The 12195-nt window shown below is 43.6% G+C and overlaps 1 protein-coding gene across 1 annotated transcript in view; it reads left to right on the top strand.

Annotated features, from left to right (window-relative positions):
• LOC141368897 (uncharacterized) overlaps positions 1 to 12195 on the top strand; it is a 211982-nt gene that overhangs the window by 181713 nt on the left and 18074 nt on the right. Inside the window, exon 2 of the mRNA XM_073873691.1 lies at positions 1511 to 1714. Coding sequence (XP_073729792.1) covers positions 1511 to 1714 — 204 coding nt within the window. The remainder of the gene's footprint in view (positions 1 to 1510; positions 1715 to 12195) is intronic.

The following is a 12195-nucleotide window of genomic DNA, read 5'->3' on the forward strand; positions in this document are numbered from 1 at the left end:
TTTTACTACAAAAAAACTCTGTTAAAAGTACTGTTTGGCCATCGTAAAAATTAACACAGGGTTTGTTTGGTTGGCCAGCGAGAGTTTTACTTTTGCGAAGTAAAAAGCTCAAAAGAAGAACTGCCTATCGTTGTCTGGACTCTTATTTGTGGTTTTATAACCATTATAGTAGAAACACAACAAAGAATGAGCGAAATTATCAATGTTTGTTAAAAGCCGCCGCCATTACTCGCATGTTTATAGTAAAAGCAGCACAAAGGAATGTGTGGACATGTGAGTGATCCTGCGTGTAAAAACTTGCTGTGCCGAAATATACGCATAGACGCAAGCAAATTTCCTGACTCGTGTGTTTGTATGCGTCTCGTGTGCCCGTCGTGAATACTATTTGATGGAAGCATAAAAAAACACTCGCGTCTTGAGAACTTTTAGTAACACACATAAGCAAGTAAATATGGATTTAGATGTCATGTTTGGTGCACTCGGATGAAACAACTCAGCATATCAAGGAATGGAGAGACTGGATTGGGAATTGACTGCAGGCAGGGGTCGAGAGTAATGCATATTGATATTCTGCTCGTTCACTTCAATGGAGTGGTGTGTGGTGATCTCAGCTCATTACAAATAAACAGGAAGCAGGAGAAAGACGGTACGTCTCCTCCTTTTCATACAGTTTACATCGAATTTAGAATATTTGTTTTCGATTTCACTTGCATCATTTAAAAGTTGACATTCCAAGCATTATGTAGACATTTATCTTTTGTGTTTCTATGACAAGTATTTGTTAAGTAAATTTTTTCTGACGTGTTTCTGAAAGGACTTCACTGAGGGACAGAGAACAGAACGCGCATCATGTTTATTTTCCTAATTTTGCAAAAAGCACAACATTCTATTTTTATTAGGAGTGGACAGAAAAAAACTAGACACCTTAACGTTTTAAATTATGTATAAATCATATATGTATGTCCAAAATCAGCAGAGTAATCTAAGACTCTTTGTGAAGTGATTGAAAAATAAAGAGTTTGTGGCGTCCGTGCCGCAGTCGACCCCAGAGTGTTAAATCTTCAGCTCATTATTAGAGACTGCAAGACTGGGTGTGTAAGTTATCTGAATGAGGTGTGTCACAAAAGGGAAACATGCTAAAGGTGCATTACTAGTGGTCCTCCAGCACAGGTTTGAAAACCCCTGCTGTAGAGAGTATCTGTTCTTGCTGAGACACAAGTGACACTGAGTGACATTGAGCTTATCATCTAACTCCTATTTTTTCACTATCTTTTTCCTATCTATATAATATAACTTATTCATTTATCTTAGGAATACTTTACCTTGATGATTATTGAATTGTATTACTAAGCAAAACGATTTATTACTAGTAACACCCAGTATTAGCATATAGTCCGCTAGCATCACCAGTCTGTGCCGGCTGAAGTTAGCATTTACTTACTGTCTGTTTACTGTAAATCTGCCTTACTTGCCGATCTAATGGCGGATTCATCCGATGTATGCTTTTCAGACCTGTCCACACCAGATTGGGAAGCTGTGGAGGAGCTGCTGCCCGGCCTTTGCAGATCCAACGTGCTGTACAGCCTGCCTCACATCACCCTGGCTCCAGACGTCTGCAAGCGACCGAGGCGTGCAGCGAGTGAGCACCCCACGCGATGCAGCTTCACGGACCGCATTCGGGTAAACGAAGATGCCATCGCCCAGCATGAAAACGGTAAGACTCTGCTTGTTATTGTAACCTGCACTACTTACCACAGAACCGTGCATCCGAACGCTAGTTGAGGACAATAAGATGGCTAATGTTAGTGTCACTTGTGTCTCAGCAATAACAGATACTCTCTACAGCAGGGGTTTTCAAACCTGTGCTGGAGGACCACTAGTTCTTTACGGGGCTCTTATGTAAATTATTTTTTTATGAAACCAACTAATTGTGATGAAGTTGATAAAATAATTACAAATATATGAAGTTCTTACACTGCTGGTGAAGATGAAATTTGTGGTAAAATTCTGAAAGCCATAGCATTTGATATCATGGAGCCATTGACTTATTGTATTAATCTCTCTTTGTTTACTGGAATTGTACCAAAAAGGACAAAAATAGCCAGAATTATACCAGTATTCAAGTCTGGTGATAAAAATGATATGTGCAATAATCGTCCGATATCAATCTTGCCCACAATTTCAAAGGTTTTAGAGAGAGTAGTGTACAATAGGCTATATGGCTACCTTGATAAATTAAATATTATTGTTTCTTCTCAGTATGGCTTTAGGAAAAAAAAACCACATGCATGGCGGTACTCAATATGATTGAAAAGATAAATGATGCTATTGATAAAGGCGATAGCGGTATTGGCATTTTTTTCTAAGGCATTTGATACAATTGATTTTGACATTCTGTTGGAAAAATTACACCATTATGGAGTTAGAGGATTAGCCCTTAGCTGGTTCAGAAATTATTTATATGGTAGACAGCAGTATGTAAGTGTTAATGAACAAATCTCAGTTAGTAAACCTATTATTTGTGGAGTCCCTCAGGGATCTATTTTGGGCCCTCTTCTTTTTTTAATATATATAAATGATTTTGGAAATTCCACACTGGCTTTACACAAGGTTTTATTTGCTGATGACACAAACTTATTTTTGTCACATAAGAGTCTAGATGAAATGGAAGAAACAATATGCTATTTGGTTCCCTTTCAGTCGGTCACTACGACGTCACATCGTGACCGACGAATTGGGAACCGCTTCGCGGGTGACCTATCTACTTCGAGAAACTATGAAAACGCCAATGAACTTAGCATGCAGGTATTTGCATAATGCCGGCGCCGCCCCGCCAGGTGCGTATATAAGCCGCAGGTGCATAATACCAAATCAGCTTTTATTGCTTCGAAGCCGGCAGACATCTGCTCACGAGAAGCTTAACTGATCTTCGTAGATCCTGTCTCTAAGAGAAAAAAAGATCTCAGCTTGCTGAAGTTGGTTGGGCAAAGACACCTCAGCGGAGGCTCGCAGTGTTTTTTCTCCACCCTTTCTCTCTTTCTCTCTCTGTCTCTTATTTTAGGACTTGAGTTTGAGTGAGTGCATTGCCTCTCCCTGTGTGTTTCACCAGCTCGCACAAAAGAGTGATTTCCCTAAGAGAGCAGCACGTTTGAGCTTTGTGTCTTTTTAAAGACAGCCACTCATTCGTGTCACGGTCGGGGTCGTCTTTTTAAAGATGGATTTCCGTCCGTGTTCTGTTTCTGGATGCGGTGTGTTCATCGCCCCCCGGGATGGCCACAAGCGTTGTCTTTCATGTCTGGGGCTCCAGCACGCAGAGTCGTCGCACTTTCACTCAGTGGTCAGACCGTGCGCTTCTCCGAGCCGGTGTGCCTCTGAGACAGGTCTCCAGGCATGCGATAGTATGCACAGATGCTTCGGACACGGGGTGGGGGGCCACGTACAATGGGCTTGCGGCTTCGGGGTCTGGACGGCACCCCAGCTGCATTGGCACATAAATTGCTGAGAAATGTGGGCTGTATATCTTGCGCTCATCCGTTTCAGCAACGAGTTACGGGGCAAAGACGTATTAGTTCGCACAGACAACACTGCGACTGTGGCGTACATCAATCGTCAAGGCAGTTTACGCTCGCGTCACCTGTCGCATCTCGCCCGTCACCTCCTCACTGGGAGTCAGAAGAATTTGAGGTCTCTTCGTGCCATTTACATTCCGGGCATGCGTAATGTAGAGGCGGATGCGCTCTCTCGGGCTGCGCGTCACGACGAATGGCGGCTCCACCCCATAGCGGTTCAGCAGATTTGGAGACTTTTCGGCAAAGCGCAGATAGATCTGTTTGCTTCCCCAGAGACGACCCATTGTCGCCTGTTCTATTCACTAGCCGACGACTCGCTCGGCATGGATCCATTGGCACACAGCTGGCCGCGAAACATGCGCAAATACGCGTTCCCTCCGATGAGCCTCCTTGCGCAAACCCTATGCAAAATCGGGGAGGACGAGGAGAGTGTGCTGTTGGTGGCACCGTATTGGACAACCAGGAGTTGGTTTCCAGAACTTTCTCTCCTCGCGACAGCCCCTCCTTGGAAGATTCCCCTGAGGAAGGACCTTCTTTCTCAACAAGAGGGCACATTATGGCACCCACGCCCCGACCTGTGGAACCTCCATGTGTGGTCTCTGGACGGGGCACGGAGGATGTGAGTGATTTACCGCAAGAGGTATCTAACACTATTGCTGCTGCGCGAGCGCCGTCTACCAGGCAGGCTTACACACTTAAATGGAACCTGTTTGTCGACTGGTGTTCTTCCCAATGTGAGAACCCCCGAGAATGCCTGATTAGTGTTGTGCTTTTGTATCTCCAGCGTCGTTTGGAGAATAGGCTGTCACCATCCACTATTAAGGTCGATATAGCTGCGATATCAGCTCACCATTCACCCGTAAACGGTAGGACAGTGGGTCAGCACGACCTGGTCATTAGATTTCTCAGAGGCGCTCGAAGGCTGAATCCTTCGCGTCTTCCCTCTATTCCTCCTTGGGACCTGTCCTTGGTGCTGAAATCACTCCATTTGAGCCTCTGCATAGTGTGAGTGTTAAATTACTTACTATGAAGAACTCTCCTTGCTTTGGCTTCTGTTAAGAGGATAGGGGATATTCATACATTTTCGGTCGATGATTCGTGCCTTCAGTTCGGGCCAGCTGCATCCAGCGTAACACTGAGACCCCGGCCCGGCTTTGTGCCCAAAGTTCCCACCACTCCTTTCAGAGATCAGGTGGTGAACCTGCAAGCGCTGCCTTTGGAGGAGGCAGACCCAGCCATGGCTTTGTTGTGCCCTGTTCGTGCACTACGTGTGTATATAGACAGGACCCAAAGCTTTAGGACCTCAGACCAGCTCTTTGTTTGTTACAATGGTCAGCAGAAAAGAAAAGCTGTCACCAAGCAGAGGATGTCCCATTGGATTGTAGATACTATAGCCCTTGCATATCAAAAGCAAGACGTGCCTTGTCCATTTAATTTACGTGCTCACTCTACACGCAGTGTGGCATCATCTTGGGCACTGGCCAGAGGTGTAAAGTACTTGAGTAAATGTACTTCGTTACTGTACTTAAGTATTTTTTGGGCTACTTTGTACTTGTACTGAGTTTTAAAAATATAAGCAACTTTTACTCTCTACTCAATTACATTTTTGATTGGGTATTTGTACTCTTTACTCCACTACATTTGAAATGACACTTAACGTTACTCGCTACATTGTTTATTCGTAAAATAAAAACGAGACAAAAGTGTCAGAGGGTGATGATGGATAGAATCTGTGGTCGCGAGGTTAGACACACACACACAACTGAGGGACTTCATTTGGCGCTGTGCAGAGCAATCGTATGAAATCAAAGTACTGCGAGAGCGAATCAAATGCATATGGAGAAGTCTGGTCTCGCGGTACTTTGATGTCAAACGCTGAATGGCTTGCGTTGAGCCACCGTAGCGGGACATCTGCGTGCTGCGTATGTCATAAACTGTAGAGAAAAGTTTGCGTCTGGTCTGAGAGAAGAGATAAAGAGCAAACACATGGATGCATATCACATTTGCTTCAGTCAAGGGACGCTTTGTTAAACATGTGATGCTACAATTAAAACAAAAGTGATGTGCGATTGCAGGAGGGTCATCCCGCAACTCAAAGGCAAGCACAAATGTTTATATAGTCTGATGCTACTTTATCAGCTAACCTGAGCTGGTACATAACTTGATATAACTTACTATATAAGCCAAAATAAACCAGCGAGGTCCTGTAATGATTGCCCGAGTAACTTAAGTACATTATAAGATTGATAATTAGTGTACAATTTCACTGTCCTCACATTTAATCAAGTATGCTGTAATGTATTTACTGTAAAGAGGGATGCATGACGGAAGAAATGTAGTGTAATGTGAGATAGTGGTGTTACGTCTACTACATGTGTTTTCAATTAATCTTTCAAATGAACAACTTCACGTTTTTAATATGCATTATCATATTTCTGTTAATGTAACTTTAGTTTACTTTACAATAAGGTTCATTAGTTAACAGTAGTTAATGTATTAACCAACTTGAACAAACCATGAGAAATACATTTGTTACATTATTTATTCATCTTTGTTAATGTTAGTTAATACAAATTTAAGCTTTAATTGTTTGTTCATGTTAGTTCAGAGTGCATTAACTATATATTTTTCAGCATGGCACATTCAAGTACACAATGACACTAGACTAAAATTAAATGGGTTTAAATTAAATTTAATGTAGATTTCTAGACTAAAATCTCATGGCATTTAGTTGAATAATTCAGATGACAAAAATATGACTAAAACTAAATTAAATTTTAGTCAAAAGACTATGACTATGTTTAATCTGTGTTTTTTCTGCCAGGTCAAAATTTTGAGGTGTTTGATTTCTTTTCTATATAAGGAAATAAAACCTCATAAATAAACTTTCTTAGTTTTCACTGCCCAGACCTACAATTTCTCTTTGTGTTGAGGACTAGTGCATCTTTGAGCCAACATTCAGTACGAGTAAAAATACTTGAGTACTTTTAAATTGGGTTACTTTGATACTTTTACTCAAATCATATTTAAATTGGTGACTTGTAACTTGTAGTGGAGTAATTTTTACAGTAAGGAATTTGTACTTTTGCTCAAGTATGGCTTTCAGCTACTCTTTGCACCTCTGGCACTGGCTCGCGGTCCCTCACTAACGGATATTTGTAGAGCTGCAGGCTGGGCGACACCTAATCCGTTCACAAGATTCTATAGTGTTCGTGTCGAGCCGGTATCCACTCGGGTTCTTTCTGTTAACTAGTTAAGAACACCAAGGGTCGGCTCGTGTGTCGGCTTGGAGCCTCTATTTTGGTGCTGCACATTTGCACCATTATGGAAGGCCGTCGAGGCAAAAATGTCACAAAAACTGTTTTTGCCTCTCCTCCACCGCCCTGATAGCCGATGTTGCGGAGCATCCGCTGTCAACCTATCACTGATGTATTCTCTGTAAACCTGTGTACACTAGGCGCCCACATTTTTCCCCTATGTGGGGTTCATTTGTGTGTATAGTCCGTGAGGTTCTAATCCTCCACGTTTTTCCTTAGCAGAGCCTGCTCTGCATCTCTCTGCATACCATGTATTGTTCAGAGACTTTTTTTGAGCAACCTGTGGTTGTTTCATATATTTTATGTCATCCATTTAACTTTCTTAGGGGATGGCTTCCGCAGTGTTCTAGCTCCGCTCAGTTTAGACGCTTCCCCAGTTCGCTGGTTCACTATCGTGGGTTAGGGAACAGGTAGTGACCGGCCTTCTGCATTTCGCCTTAGGTTCCGCCCCTTTATGTGGAGGGCGGAGGGCTTTTGCAGGCACTGGAAGGGTTCAGCTGCAGTGGAGTTTTGGTAGGGATTCCCAATTCGTCGGTCATGACGTGACGTCGTAGTGAACGACTGAAAGGGAACGTCTCGGTTACGTATGTCACGTCCCGTCGCCACAGTTTGCTGTTCCATTGCTGTTTTCAGGCCGGGCACTCTTGCTCGGCTTCTCAGCAATAATATAGCTGATTTGGTATTATGCACCTGCGGCTTATATACGCACCTGGCGGGGCGGCGCCGGCATTATGCAAATACCTGCATGCCAAGTTCATTGGCGTTTTCATAGTTTCTCGAAGTAGATAGGTCACCCACGAAGCGGTTCCCGGTTCGTCGGTCACGACGTGACGTCTCGGGTTACATACGTAACCGAGACGTTTCGCTGCAATAAATTTTCTCTTAACATAAATAAGACAAATTATATCGTGTTTCATTCCAAACAAAATCAATTGGCAAAAAACATGTCTGTGTTAAAATAAATGGACAAATTAAACACCACTAAATTTCTCGGAATTTTTATTGATGAATATCGACAATTTAAATCTCATATTGATCAGTTAATTAAAAAAATTATCAAAATATGTTGGTCTATTTTTCAAAATAAGAAATTTTCTTCCACAGTCAGCACTTGTCATCTTATATAAAACCTTGTTTGAGTCCCATATAAACTATTGTAACACTTTTACGAGTTATCTGAATAAAATACAGTCTTTACAGAAAAAAATTATACGGATATTAACGTGGTCTGAGCCAAATACCCCTTCGCGTCCATTGTTTTATCGCCTCAGTCTATTAAGACTTGCCGAATACAATATTTTTCAGAATGCCTGCATGATTTTCCAGGTTGTACATAAGCTAAATTATAGATTGTGTGAACTTGTTCCAATCAGCCGACCCCAGCATATTTATCACACAAGGGATAAACATTTAATTACTGGTAAGATAAGATGATTGAAATGTACGAGCCTGAGTGTAGTCTGTAGAGGCCCGCAGATTTGGAACGAGCTTGAGGAAAACCTTAAAATGTTACATCCTGTCTCCGTTTTTAAGAAAAATCTTAAGGGAAAACTGCTGTTAACGTATACTTCTTGATCATTTATAAGTGTTATATTTGTGCTGGGATCGTTTGTCGTCTGTTGTTGTAGTGAATGTGTTTTGATTTATTTATTTGTTACTCTGTTATATGTTGTATGATGCTTTTGGGTCCCCTACTAAAAGCTTTCAATAGCTTCTTTGGGGTTTCCCCTTTTCGCACACTAGCATTCTATAATTACGATATTTGCCTTTAGAATGATGATGTGTGTGAAATGAAATGAATAAAATGAAAATGAAAAAATGTTAATGTTACAAACACATTAATGTTTTGGGTGCGCCTAGTGTTAAGTGTAATACACATGGCTCGGTTCCGACATCAGAGTCAGGCGGCTGACTAACTGGGTGACTGTCAAGCGGCATAGTCGTATCCAGCACCCATCTAACGCTCCTGTGGTAATTTCTAACAGATTTTCCCCCCTAAGCAATACACCGGCTAAGACGTCCGTTAAAGGTGCCCTGGTTATTGGTGATTCTATTCTCAGGAACCTTAACATTGAGGCACCAGCCACCATAGTCGAATGTATACCGGGAGCCAGAGCATCTGACATTATATCCAAACTTAAAGTGCTGGCTAATGCTAAGCGTAAGTTTTCTAAGATTGTTATTCATGCTTGCATGCTTGAAGCTTTTATCAATGAAATAATTACAGACCAAAACTTAGATGCACTCTGTTTAACAGAAACCTGGCTTAAAGCAGACAATAACATTAGTTTAAATGAATCCACCCCACAAGACTATTATTATAAACACGAACCTTGTTTAAAGGGGAGAGGGGGTGGTGTATCTGCAATATACAACAAAATATTTAAAGTAAACCATAAATCCGAACTAAAATTTAATTCATTTGAAATAATCATGTTAAATATGGATGGAAATAAATGATCGTAACAAACAGCTTTCTTTCGTTCTAGCTACCATCTACAGACCTCCGGCCCACCACACAGATTTTTTTAAAGAAATGGCAGATTTCCTGTCTGAGCTTGCAGTCACTGTAAATAAAGCTCTTATTGTTGGTGATTTTAATATCCATGTGGATAACCCAAAAGATGCATTACAACTAGCATTTATGGATGTTCTAAATTCTCTCAGTATTAGACAAAGCGAATCAGGGCCCACGCATACCCGTAAGCACACATGAGACTTAATATCTCCGAGTATTGGAGCGGAGCGGAGGTGTGAGCGTCTTCGGATCCGCTGATATTAATCAGCTATATGGCCGAAAAACGTCATAAACCGCTTGGCTGTAAGCCTTTGAGTGGCCGTCCGGAGAGGGCGCGATTCAAATGCTTGGAGCCATGCAAACGTCTGAGGCTGCCGTCTCTCTATGAAGAGAGAATGACAGCTGTAAGACCGTGCTTGTTTGCGCCGTCAGCATCGTAGCGGAGAAACTGAGGTGGGCTGCAAGCGAATTTGGCAGAAAAGTGTCAGAGACACCATACAGCCGTGGGGTGTCAATACACAGTATATGGCCAGGCCAAACCATTTTTTTTTTTTTTGGCAAGCGTCGATAGAATTATGGACAGCGGGCCGTGTGTGCGTATTACTGATTGCTTGTCAGTAAGGCGAGAAAGTGTTTAGAGACACCGTACAACCGTGGGGTGTCAATACACAGTATAGTAAGCACGGAAATTACTCTTTTTAGAGGAATTCAATACCGTTCGCCACAATAGCGCATAACCAACAGTATTACACAGTATGTTTTGGATAAACAGCACACAGAAAACATCTCAGGGCAGTCCAGCCGAGGCGCGACTTAACCCCTCTTCCCCAGACAGTTCTCTGTCGACGCAGCTGTGCTGCGAAGACTAGAGCTTGGCCATTCAGGTGCACAAGCCTCAGTAGTGACGGTGACCCGAACGGCTCACGGAGCAGAGCAGTATGTCTAGGTGGTTTAATGTCAGACTGAACTCATTGCAGAGAGGAAGTCTGCCGTGAGGCCCGCGGTTTTGCCGTTTATTAAAAAGGGCAGAAGAACCCGGTATATAAGAATGTACCAATATTCAGCACACTGATATAGGACGGGACTGAATAAAGGGAGGTATTCGGGCCTCAGTATATTAAACAAATTCGTTCTGCCTCTGATTCCGTCTAAACCAGAGAGAAATGACCGGGCAGACGAGTAGTGAGCTTTCCGAAGTGAAATAGACTCAGGCCGGTTAAGCTCTATAATAAGTGTTTTAGCGCTCCAATAGAGGCGTATCCGCCTTATCGAGCAGACGAATGAGATCGCGCCGCTCCAGGGGGAGGGGCATGAAGCTCTGTATAGACGAATAGTGAGCCGGTTAGCTCTTATAATGAGTGTTCTTGATGCTCCAATAGCGGCGAATCCGCCCTATCGAGCAGACAAATGAGATCGCGCCGCTCCAGGAGGGGAGGAGTATGAAGCTCTGTAATCGTTGAACACTAGACAGCTGCATTTAGAGGCAGCAAGCCGTAAGACCGCGTGCTAACTACGCCGTTAAGAGACCTCACCACTGCGGGGGAAGGAGCGAGGGACTCCGCGAGCGTGGAGCCAAGTGGCTGTGCTATGACAGGGAACAGGGGCAGATCCGCCCGTGTTGCTTGTCGTATGCATCTATTCTAGTTCTACGGGTCCCCTGCTTGTTCATCTCAACAAGAGAGGAACGGCAGAGGGAAGCAGCAGACAGAACAGCCATGCGTCACATGAACGGTATCACCCGATGCACTCGGGGGATTCATATATGTGCCAGAGATCTCGCCACTGAATGTGAGAGGAGCGAAGGGACTCTGTAAGCATGAACGGTTGCGATGTGACAGAACACAGGGGAGGTTAGTCCGTGTGTGCTTGTCTATGCATCCATCTAGTCTCATGGCTCGCCGTGTGTTCATCCCGGGGAAAGAGGAACAGCAGGGGGAGCACGAAACATGGATAAGACAACCGAAGCATATAAGCGCGGTCCCGGCGTGGGAGGTGCCAGACCGGTGACGCGCTCGGGGAAATTCATAGCAGGGAGGCTCACTCAAGCCGCTGTGCTAGACGCTATTACAACAGCGCCTGGTCTTTTAGCTTACAGCTTTATATTAAAAATATTGATCTTATCGGGCGGCCGCAGGGGAGACCTCGTCAGGCATGTGTCCGCTGCACAGGGCTCGGACCACGGCAAGCGAAGGCTATCTTCGGTTCTCGGCCGGAAAGCGGCAGGGGAAGACGCTAGACCTGGATTCTGCTGTCTTCGGTTCTCAGCCGGAAACGGCAGGGGAAGATGCTAGGCCTGGACTCGCGCGAGAGGTTCGCGCTGAAGGAGAAATTTAATGAGCTCCTGACGCTTGAACCGCGCTTATATAAGGACGTGTGCATCCCACGCGCGGGTTCAAACGTCATTGGTCTGTACTTTGTACAGACGTTAACCAATAGGCTTCAGTTACGGAGTAAACAGGAGTTCCCCCCCCCATAGCGTCAGCTAACTGACGCAATGCGAAGTGAACCGTATTGAAAGGGAACTTGTAAACCTCCACTAACTGTAATGACAAATTAGGCTGTAACAAACTAGACAACAAGAAACTTATGCAAAATATATTAAATATTTTAAACTTGCTTCTAAAACCCCGCTGTGCTGTTATCCTCTTCTCAATCCTGTCAGTTTTTCGCGGTCATTTTTGTTCTTCTGCGCTTTTGGCCTGAGTGGCGGTTGGCAACTGAAGGGTCATTACCGCCTCCTACTGGACTGGGTGTAGCGCATTCAATAGGCAGTGGGGGAAATTTTTATTAT

Source organism: Misgurnus anguillicaudatus, chromosome 12 (genome assembly GCF_027580225.2).
Source record: "Misgurnus anguillicaudatus chromosome 12, ASM2758022v2, whole genome shotgun sequence".
Taxonomy (NCBI): domain Eukaryota; kingdom Metazoa; phylum Chordata; class Actinopteri; order Cypriniformes; family Cobitidae; genus Misgurnus; species Misgurnus anguillicaudatus.